Below are 12,099 nucleotides of genomic sequence, written 5' to 3' on the forward strand. Positions count from 1 at the left end.
AAGACTCTGATGGCAATCTTCTTGTCATGCAGTAGCTTAGTTCTCTCTTTATAGAGCTTGGCATTCTCATAGGCTGAATATCTTAATTCATCAAGCTCATTCAACTGAAGCATCTGCTTAATTCCTGCAGCTTCTGAATCAAGATTCAGGTACCTGATTGCCCAATAAGCCTTGTGCTCCAGCTCAACTGGCAAGTGACAGGCTTTGCCATAGACCAACTGATATAGGGACATGCCAATTGGAGTCTTGTATGCTGTTCGGTAGGCCCATAGAGCATCATCAAGCTTCCTTGACCAGTCTTTTCTTGAAATACTGATGGTCTTCTCTAGAATCCTCTTAAGTTCCCTGTTGGAAACTTCAACCTGTCCACTTGTCTGAGGGTGATAGGGGGTTGCCACCTTATGACGGACTCCATATCTGTGCAGAAGAGAATCTAGCTGTCTGTTACAGAAGTGACTTCCTCTATCACTAATGAGTGTCCTTGGGACACCAAATTGGCTAAAGATATATCTCTGAAGAAAGCTCATTACCACCATGGCATCATTGGTGGGTAGAGCCACAGCTTCCACCCACTTGGACACATAATCAACTGCCACTAGAATATAGTTGTTTGAATGTGAGGGTGGGAAAGGTCCCATGAAATCAATACACCACACATCAAACAACTCAACCTCAAGACTCCCCTGCTGTGGCATTTCATGATTGGCAGGGAGATTTGTGGCTTTTGCACATCTGTCACAGTGCTTCACAAATTCTCTTGAATCTCTGAAGAGAGTAGGCCAGTAGAACTCGCTCTGAAGGACCTTTGTAGCTGTCCTTTCACCACCAAAGTGGCCTCCATATTCAGAACCATGACAGTGCCAAAGAATCTGCTGTGTTTCTTCATCTGGAACACATCTCCTGATTATACCGTCTGAACACCTTTTAAAAAGGTATGGTTCCTCCCAAATGTAGTACTTTGCATCAGTTAATAGCTTCTTTACTTGTTGCCTGCTGTACTCCCTTAGAATAAAATTCATGGCCTTATAATTTGCAATGTCTGCAAACTATGGAGCTTGGTGAATGAGGAACAATTGCTCATCTGGAAATGTCTCAGTCACAGCTGTGGGTGGTTGTACTCCTGCTTCAGGCTCAATTCTGGAGAGATGGTCAGCTACTTGATTTTCTGACCCTTTCCTGTCTTTTATCTCAATATCAAACTCCTGAAGGAGCAACACCCATCTTATTAATCTTGGTTTAGCATCCTGTTTAGTTAGAAGGTACTTCAAAGCAGCATGGTCAGTATAAACAATAACCTTAGAACCGAGTAAATAGGACCTAAACTTATCAACAGCATACACAACAGCTAATAATTCCTTTTCTGTAGTTGTGTAATTCTTTTGAGCATCATTTAACACACGACTGGCATAGTAAATGACATGTACAAGCTTACCATGCCTCTGTCCTAAAACAGCTCCTATAGCAAAATCTCTAGCATCACACATTAACTCAAATAGTAAATCCCAGTCAGGGAGAGCTATAATGGGAGCAGAGATAAGGTTTGCCTTCAGAGTTTCAAAATCATGCAGACAATCAGAATCAAAGACAAAAGGAAAATCAAGAACCAAAAGGTTGCTCAATGGTTTAGCAATTTTAGAAAAATCTTTTATAAATCTTCTATAAAATCCTGCATGACCCAAGAGACTCCTAATTGCCTTAACATTAGTTGGTGGTGGTAATTTTTCAATTACCTCCACCTTTGCTCTGTCAACCTCAATTCCCTTACTTGAAATCCGGTGTCCAAGAACAATGCCTTCTGTAACCATAAAATGGCATTTTTCCCAATTTAAAACAAGGTTTGATTCTTGACACTATTTCAAGACAAGAGATAAATGTTTAAGGCAGGATTCAAAAGAATTACCAAAAACAGAAAAGTCATCCATAAATATCTCAATAAACTTTTCAACCATATCAGAAAAAATTGAAAGCATACACCTCTGAAAAGTTGCTGGAGCATTGCATAGTCCAAATGGCATTCTCCTGTAGGCAAATACTCCAAAGGGGCATGTGAATGCTGGGTCCACTGCAATTTGATTATATCCAGAATATCCATCTAGAAAACAATAAAAAGCTTGACCAGCTAACCTCTCAAGCATCTGATCAATGAAAGGGGGGGGAGAAATGATCCTTCCTTGTAGCAGTGTTGAGCCTCCTGTAATCTATGCACATTCTCCATCCTGTGATTGTTCTTGTAGGAATAAGCTCATTCTTTTCATTCTTGATCACTGTCATCCCTCCTTTCTTGGGAACTACCTGCACAGGACTTACCCAAGGACTGTCAGAAATAGGGTAAATAATACCTGCTTCCCATAACTTCATTACCTCTTTTTGGACCACCTCTTTCATAGTTGGATTGAGTCTCCTTTGTGGTTGCACAACTGGTTTGGCATCATCTTCAAGGAGGATTTTATGCATACACTTGGTTGGACTAATCCCTTTCAAGTCACTAATGGTCCACCCAAGAGCTGTTTTATGGCTCTTGAGCACTGAAACAAGCGCTTCTTCCTCTTCAGGCTTCAGGGAAGAGCTAATAATTACTGGATATGAATTATTTCCACCCAAGAACACAAATTTCAGAGAATGGGGTAAGGGTTTGAGCTCAAGCTTGGGGGCTTCCTCCTCCTTGATTGGCGTGTTCATCAGCTTCTTTTGGGGTGGTGAATTGTCAGCTTCAACTAATTCACACTCAGAAATAGGATCCAGAACATCATCAAGTACCTCAGTTTCGAGTACTTCTTGAACAAGTGGTTCAATAACATCTATTTTCATACACCCCTCAGAATCATTGGGGTGCTTGAGGGCTTCAAAAACATTTAGGACCACCTGTTCTTCATTGACCCTCAGGGTCAATTCACCCTTTTGCACATCAATCAGAGCTCTACCTGTAGCTAAAAAGGGTCTACCAAGTATAATAGAGGGTTTTACCTCCTCTTCCATGTCTAATATAACAAAATCAACAGGGAAAATAAATGGTCCTACCTTAACAAGTAAATCTTCAACTACACCCACAGGTAATTTAATAGAAAGATCAGCAAGTTGAAGAGAAATACGAGTAGGCTTTACCTCCTCAATTTGAAGCTTTTCATCACTGAAAGTGGCATGAAGTTGATGCTAGCTCCAAGATCACATAAAGCTCTTTGAATGCCGACTTCTCTAATGGTGCAAGGAATGACAAAGCTCCCTGGGTCTGGCATCTTCTCAGGAAGGGTGTGTTGAATAATAACACTGCATTCCTTGGTTAGCACCACTGTTTCTTGCTCCTTCCAATTCCTCTTGTGGGTCAACATCTGTTTCATAAATTTAGCGTAGAGAGACATTTGCTCCAGAGCCTCTGCAAAAGGAATGTTGATCTGCAGCTTCTTGAAGACATCTAAAAATTTAGAGAATTGCTTTTCTTTGGACGCCTTCTGAAGCCTCTGAGGATATGGCATTTTTGGCTTGTATTCAGGGGCCTTTGGTAAGGTGGGATAAGTGTCAAGAGAGTCAGGAAATGGGTTGTCTGCACGTTTAGGAGGGGCGTGCTCTACTTCTTCCTTCTTCTCCTCTGGAGCTTCCTTTTCAACTAGATCTTCATTGACCTTAGTCTCAGAACCAGCTACCTTACCACTTCTCAATTGAATAGCCTTGCAATCTTCTCTTGGGTTCACCACTATATCACCAGGGAATGTATTTGAAGACCTTTCAGGTAATTGCTTGCTCATTTGACCCATTTGCACCTCCAAGTTTCTAATGGAGGCTCTGGTTTCTTGCACAAAACTCATCATCATCTCCCACTTAGAATCTTCTTGGGATTTAGAATTTGCCTGCTGAGGTGGTTGTTGTTGCTGAGACTGAAATTGGCAGTTATTATAGTTGTTCTGTTAAAAACCGCCCTGAGAACTATTGTTGAAGTTCTGAGGTCTCTGAGGTTGATCTCTCCACCCAAAATTTGGGTGATTCCTCCACCTCTGATTGTATGTCTTAGAATATGGATCATTGTTGGGATTTCTAGGACCACTCCCCATGTAATTCACCTGTTCAGAAGAGGGTTGAGCATAATCATAATTATCATTTTGCACAAAGTTACCTGCCATGTCATAGGAGGTATCTTGGGGTGGATTTTGAGTGTTGATAGCTGAGACTTGCATGCCACCCATCTGTTTAGTAAGTAGATTTATCTGTTGAGACATAAGCTTGTTCTGAGCAAGAAGAGCATTAACAGCTTCTACTTCCAGCACGCCTCTCTTCTGAGCGGTCTCAGAGTTCACAAGATTCCTGTTAGATGAATATAAATATTGGTTGCTTGCAACCAATTCAATTAGCTCAATAGTCTCCTATGGTGTCTTCTTCTTGTGCAATAAACCGCCTGCAGAGGTATCTAAGCTCATCTTGGACATCTCACCCAAGCCTTCATAAAAAATATCTAGTTGGATCCACTTGGAGAACATGTCCGGAGGGCATTGCCTAGTCAGTAGCTTGTATCTCTCCCAAGCTTCATAAAGAGTTTCACCCTCCTTTTCCTTGAAAGTCTGAACCTCCAACCTAAGCTTAGTCAGCTTCTTTGTTGGGAAGAATTTAGTGAGAAACTCCGTAACTTCCTTTTCCCACGTATTCAGACTCTCCTTTGGTTGGGAATCTAGCCATAGCTTTGCTTTATCCCTCAGAGCAAATGGGAAAAGCATGAGTTTGTACACCTCTGGGTTTACTCCATTTATCTTCACAGTGTCACATATTTGCAGAAAATCAGATATGAACTGATTTGGATCTTCATGAGGAAGTCCATGATACTGGCAGTTTTGCTGCACCAGGGTGACCAATTGTGGCTTCAACTCAAAGTTGTTTGCAGTTATTGGAGGCACCACGATACTTTTTCCATAAAGATCCGCAGTAGGGGTAGAATAAGAGCCAAGCACTCTCCTCTGTTGATCATCCCCATTCGGATTTACCACATTGGCATTAGCATTATTATTTGCCATAGTGGATTCTGCAGCCTTGCAAAGTCTTGCTTGTAGTAAACGTCGCCTGAAAGTTCTTTCAGGTTCAGGATCAAAGTCTAAGAGATGATCTTTGTCTCTGTTCCTGCGCATAAACAACCAGAAGACAAGAAAAGATGGGACTCTCTACGTCAGAGTGCAGAGAAGTCCTTGTGAGGTAACTTGTGTAAAATAATAAAACAAAAATACTAAATAAATAAAAATTTTAAAATTTTAAAAATAAAAATAAACAGGAAACATTAAAATAAAAATAAATAGAGGACACCAAACTTAATTTCAGAAATTAAGAAAAATTATTAGTATTAATTATTTATTTAATTAATTTTTTTATAATAAAAAGAAAGAACGAAAAATGAAACAGGGGAGGGGGGATATAAACAAAAAGGAAAAGAAAGTAAATAACGTAAAAGAAAAAAAATTAATGTAAAAGAAAAAAAAAATAACGTCAAAATGCAAAATAAAAATTAATAATAAAAAAATATAATAATAAAGAAAAATTATCTAATCTAAGCAATCAAAAACCAAATAGTTGTTAATCACAGTAAATCCCCGGCAACGGCGCCAAAAACTTGATGCGGAATTTATAACCCACTAACTTACCGGCAAGTGCACCGGGTCGTACCAAGTAATACCTTACGTGAGTAAGGGTCGATCCCACGAGGATTGATGGATTAAGCAATAATAGCGTTTGATAGGATTAGTTAGACAAATAGAAAATAGTTTTGGGAGTTCAAAGACATTAAACAATAGCAAAAATATTAAAGAAGGGCAAGTAATAAAGTTGGGAATAATATATGGAGAAGACAGTTAAGGTTTTAGAGTTATCTATTTTCTGGATTGACTTTTCTTATTAACTATTTTAATCATGCAAGATTTAATTCATGGCAAACTATTTGTGACTAGACCCTAATTCCTTAGACCTTCCTAGTCTCTTCTAAAATTCATCAACTGCCAATTCCTTGGTCAATTAATTCCAATTAGAGGGTGATGATCAAATTCTAGTTTATATGCCACAAGAATCCTAATTATCCAAAAATAAAGGGATTATATGTCACGTATCCTGTTAAATACAAACAATTAGAAATTTAGGATAATATGTTTTCAAGCTATTGTTCAAGTAAAGAGCTTTTCCAAGTTTTACAAGAACTCAAATAGAACATGGGTCATACTTCCGTTCCACCCAAAGTCATAAAATAAAGAACGAAAACAATTATTGAATATAAATCAAAACATGAATTAAAAAAGAAAAATAATATTATCAATCCATACAATAGACAGAGCTCCTAACCTTAATAGTGGAGGATTAGTTGCTCATGGAATACGGAATATAAATTTGTATGGAATAATGTTGTGGAATGTTCCCCTAGAACCACCCTATTGGGATCTCTTTTATAACTAATCCTAATAATTTAAAAATCAAATTTCTAAAATTAAAATTAAAATAATATATTTTCCTAAAATAAGATTTGAATTTAAATTCGAATTAATTAAGAAGTCTTCAGCTGATGAGTAGGACCACTTGATTTGTCCATTATGCAGCTTCTAATCTGTGATTTCTGGGCTAAGAACTGGGTCAAAACAGCCCAGAAATCGCCCCCAGCGTTTTTCAACATTTTCTGCACGTGGCGCATGTGACGCGTCCGGGTCGTCCATGCGTTCGCGTCATTTGTGCAGATTCTTGTCCACGCGTTCACGTCAGGCACGCAATCGCGTCATTGCGATCTCCTCCATTCTGCGCGATCGCGTGAACCATGCGTCCGCGTCAGTATTCGCTGGTCATCTCCTTGGTTTCATCTCTTTCTCTGCAGAAACTTCATCAAATCCATCCGAATGCTACCTAAAATAAATAAAATTGCACAAAACTCAAAATAGCATCCATAGTACCTAAAATATAATTAATTCTTAATTAAACTCAACAAATTAGATGCAAATTCACTAGGAAAAGATAGGAAAGATGCTCACGCATCATCTACCCAGGGAGCTCAAATTATCTCATTCAATGATCATCATCATTATTCAGTCACATCATCAATTCATCTCATCAAGAACAGCTCTCAGCGTCCACTGACACCAGCATGAGGGACCTCTCAGTTATACAAACACAAGCAATACAGGAAAGTAATACACAATTAAAGTACAAGTAGAACAAGTAGCATATAATCAGGTAACATAACGTATATGATATAACAATAAAAAAAAATAGGCAAATCCAAACAATTCAAACATATGCAAATGATGAATGCCTGCCCTATAGCTGATGATATCATCTGTCGGTTATATAGCCAACCCGACAAGTCCTGGTAGCTAACCATTGGACTGTACCTCTGTCGTGCATCTCCAACTAAAGTTATTCTCAATCATAATCATGATCATAATTATAATCATACAACACTCATACTGGTGTTTATCGACACAACACCCACACTGGTGTTTATCCACGGGGGCAACCTCATCTGGAACTTTCACAGTGTTCGGCCATACGACATAGGGTCAGCAGAGTATCGAGTCTCAACCTGGAGCACGTGGTGGCTAGTCACTGCTTTCATCCAGGGAAACTAGTATCTCAGATAATCATTACTCATTCATTCATAACATTCCATAATCATCCATTATGACCATATCGTCATTTATACATCGCATGATTGTACATTTATACATCACTCATAATAATCGGGGCAAGTGGGATAAAACCACAACCCTTGCGTCTACCCGGGGAGCCTCTATACTAACCAACCTGGAGCAAGTGGGGCGCAACCACAACCCTTGCATCTACCCAGGAGGTACGTTCTCATATGCCCAGGAGGAACCAAGGAGGGGATCCTAACTTCCCACCATCTCGCTGGGGGCGATTTTACAATACCAAGAAGAACAAAGAAAGGGATCCTCACCTTCCTCTATTTCTCTGGGGTCGCACTTTCTAGAAAAAGAGCTCAAGATAAAGCAATCATTCAAAGCTATATTTTCATTTCCAACTATAAATCAATATTTATCATAGCCATCCGGCTCATGGCATAACCCATAACTAGCCAAAAATCAATATTTATCATAGCCATCCAACTCATAGCATAACCCATAACCAGCCAATAATCGTTATCAAATACAGCCTTTTGGCTCACGGCATACACCGCACTTCTATCATCACCCTCAACAACTCATACAGTCATCATTAAACATAACTCATTATTAATATCACTTACTTCAACTACAAGTTATCACATGTCCTAGCTTCTTTTTATTACTATGTATACTATAAAGATCTAGGACATAAAGGGTGCGAATGGAGACTCAGAAGTCTGAAATTTGGCTTTGAAAACTCAAAAATCAACCTTGGGGTGAAAATAGGGTCACGCGTGTGCGCTGCCCACGCGCACGCGTGAAAACCAGAAAAACAAAGTGACGTGTGCGTGTCGCCCACACGTACGGGTGGGATCAGAAAAACAAAGCGACGCGTACGCATCAGCTGTGCATACGCGTGGGTGCGTTTTGTGCCCCACGCACAAAGCCAGCGCAATGCTCGCACAACTCTCGGAAATTTGGCTAGGCAATTGGATCAGCACATCGACGCGTACGCATCGGCCAAGCGCACGCATGGGTAGTGAACATTTGAAAATGACGCGTGCGCGTCGGGCACGCCTACGCGTGGGAGTGCATTCTGCCAAAAATTTTACTAAGTTAAAAAGCTGCAGAATTCACAGTTTCAAACCCCAAACTTCCAACACACATAACTTCTTCTACAAAATTCTTTTTTCAACCATTTCTAAACCGTTGGAAAGTTTGTTAAATAAACTCTCATAAAAATCCAAATTTGATGAATTCCAAACTTTGTGGACCGAGTTATGGACCGCCAAAGTTGGTCAAAAATCAGTTTTTACCCAAACATAGAAATCACCAATTTTTCCAATGTTCCCAAGCCAAATTCATTTCCACTTATCCAAATGACCACAACCCAATCACATTCACATAATTACACTCAAACAAAATCAAACCTACGTCATCTACACAATTTCACCCAAAACCATCAAATTTTACACTTCAATTCCTCAAACATATTATTCAATAACCAAACCAATTATTCACACATTCAATATATAAAATCCATCCAATTACTTATATCATCACACAATACACACGTCAACTTACCTTCTTTACCTCTTTTCGGCCTCTGGCCCAAAATTCACGGCCTCCGGCCCAAATTCACAATTTAATTGCATATTCCACAAACCAATACTCATTGTCCAATTCATCAAATTCTCAATACACCAAAATACAAATCCACACAATTTTCAAACCGACCATTAATTTACATTACATATCAACTATGCATATTAGCACCAACCATTCACACAATCCAAACTTAATCCTAGGGGCATCTAGCCTAGGAATTCTCATCACACCATACGGTACTTAAATGAAACTTAAACCGTACCTCTTGTAGCCAAACCAATTGAGCCTCTTCTTGGGAAGTGATGAGCGGATAATTTATACGTTTTTTGGCATTGTTTTTAGTATGTTTTTAGTATATTTTAGTTAGTTTTTATTATGTTTTTATTAGTTTTTAAATAAAAATCACATTTCTGGACTTTACTATGAGTTTGTGTGTTTTTCTATGATTTTAGGTATTTTCTGGCTGAAATTGAGGGACCTGAGCAAAAATCTGATTCAGAGGCTGAAAAAAGACTGCAGATGCTGTTGGATTCCGACCTCCCTGCACTCGAAGTGGATTTTCTGGAGCTACATAAGCCCAATTGGCACGCTCTTTTCCATCAATATATAATAGTCCATACTTTGCCGGAGATTTGATGGCCCAAAATGGCGTTCCAAGTCAGCACAAAAATTCTGGCGTCAAAACGCCAGAACTGGCATAAAAGCTGGAATTAAATGCCCAAACTGGCACAAAAGCTGGCGTTTAACTCCAAGAAAAGTCTCTACATATGAAAGCTTCAATGCTCAGCTCAAGCACACACCAAGTGGGCCCGAAAGAAGATTTCTGCATTAATTACTTATTTCTGTAACCCTAGGCTACTAGTCTTCTATAAATAGGACCTTTTGCTATTGTATTTTACACACTTGATCATACTTTCATAGACCTTTTCACATTTGGGGGCTGGCCTCACGGCCATGCCTGGACCTTTTGTTCTTATGTATTCTCAACGGTGGAGTTTCTACACACCATATATTAAGGTGTGGAGCTCTGCTGTTCTTCATGAATTAATACAATTACTATTGTTCTTCTATTCAATTCACGCCTGCTTCTTCTCTAAGATATTCATTCGTTCTTCAACTTGATGAATGTGATGATCCGTGACACTCATTATCATTCTCACCTATGAACATGTGCCTGACAACCACCTATGTTCTACTAGCAATGGCTTGAATGCGTATCTCTTGGGTTTCTAATCTACGATTGGAACCTTCGTGGTATAGGCTAGAATTATTGGCGGTTATTCTTGAGATCCGGAAAGTCTAAACCTTGTCTGTGGTATTCCGAGTAGGATCCGGGAAGGGATGACTGTGACGAGCTTCAAACTCGCGATTGTTGGGCGTGTGACAGACGCAAAAGGATCAATAGATCTTATTCCAACATGATCGAGAACTGACAGATGATTAGCCGTGTGGTGACAGCGCATTTGGAACATTTTCATTGAGAGGACGGGAAGTAGCCATTGACAACGGTGATGCCCAACATAAAGCTTGCCATGGAAAGGAGTATGAATGGTTGGAAGGAGGCAATAGGAAGGCAGAGGTTCAGAAGGAATAAAGCATCTTCATACACTTATCTAAAATTCCTACCAATGAATTACATAAGTATCTCTATCTTTATTCTATTTTATAATTATCAATTCTCCATAACCATTTGAATTCGCCTGACTGAGATTTAAAAGATGACCATAGCTTGCTTCAAGCCAACAATCTCCGTGGAATCGACCCTTACTCACGTAAGGTTTATTACTTGGACGACCCAGTGCACTTGCTGGTTAGTTGTGAGGAGTTGTGATAAAGAGTTGAGATTACAATTGTGCGCACCAAGTTGTTGGCGCCATTGATGATCACAATTTCGTGCACCAAGTTTTTGGCGCCGTTGCCAAGGATTGTTCGAGTTTGGACAACTGACGGCTCATCTTATTGCTTTTTACTTTTTATTTTCGAAAATTTTTTTTCAAAAATACAAAAAACTTTTTCTATTTTGTTCTTCAGAGTTTTAAGAATGAATTCTAGAGTTTCATGATGATTTGTTGAAGTCTGGCTGGCTGTGAAGCCATGTCTAATCTTTTGGACCGAGGTTTCAACTTATCATCACAAGAGCTTGTTGATTTCTATCAATTTTGCTGTTGTGAGCAATGATCTGCTAAAGCTTGGCTGGCCATTGGCCATGTCTAGTGTTTTGGACCGGAGCTTTCTTTGAAAGCTTGGCTGGCTAGTAAGCCATGTCTAATTCCTGGACCGGACTCTTAGACTAGCATTGCAATGATTCCTGGAATTCTTATTAAAAATTTTGAATCCCTTTCTTTTCTTCTCCACTCAATTTTTGAAAAATCACAAAAAAATTTTATAAAACCATAAAAATAAAAAATATTCTATGTTTCTTGTTTGAGTCTAGTGTCTAATTTTAAGTTTGGTGTCAATTGCATGTCTTTATTCTTCTAATTTTCAAAAATTACATGCATTATGTTCGTCATTGATCTTCAAGATGTTCTTGATGATTTCCTTGCTCTGATCTTTAAATTCTCTTGTTTTGTGTGTTTAGTTGTTTCTCACATGCATTTTTCAAATTGTTATAGTCCTTAGTATACAAACTTTTAAGTTTGGTGCCTTGCATGCATTATGAATTTGATCTTAGTTTTCCATGTTTAATTGCATTTTGATTGTTCCTCATCATTAAAAATCCAAAAATTTTTCAAAATTATGTCTTTCCAAGTCAATAATACAGAGAATTGAAGATTCAGAACATGCAGCAGAGGAATTATACAGAAAAAGCTGGGCATTCAAAACGCCCAGTGAAGAAGGAAAACTGGCATTTAAATGCCAGCCAGGGTACCTGGCTGGGCGTTAAACGCCCAAAAGGGTAGCATTTTGGGCGTTAAATGCC

General features: G+C 39.0%; 1 protein-coding gene across 1 annotated transcript in view; it reads right to left on the minus strand.

The window, feature by feature from the left end:
- Positions 1 to 2,678: 2,678 nt before the first annotated feature.
- LOC148551026 (uncharacterized) overlaps positions 2,679 to 12,099 on the minus strand; it is a 64,588-nt gene continuing 55,167 nt past the window's right edge. Inside the window, exons 3-5 of the mRNA XM_088494697.1 lie at positions 4,542 to 4,884; positions 4,161 to 4,262; positions 2,679 to 2,714 (exon numbers count right to left, since the gene is read on the minus strand). Of these exons, the coding sequence (XP_088350823.1) occupies positions 2,679 to 2,714; positions 4,161 to 4,262; positions 4,542 to 4,884 (481 nt within the window). The remainder of the gene's footprint in view (positions 2,715 to 4,160; positions 4,263 to 4,541; positions 4,885 to 12,099) is intronic.

This window comes from Arachis ipaensis, chromosome B7, assembly GCF_059453495.1.
Source record: "Arachis ipaensis isolate K30076 ecotype BB chromosome B7, ASM5945349v1, whole genome shotgun sequence".
In the NCBI taxonomy this organism is placed as follows: Eukaryota; Viridiplantae; Streptophyta; class Magnoliopsida; order Fabales; family Fabaceae; genus Arachis; species Arachis ipaensis.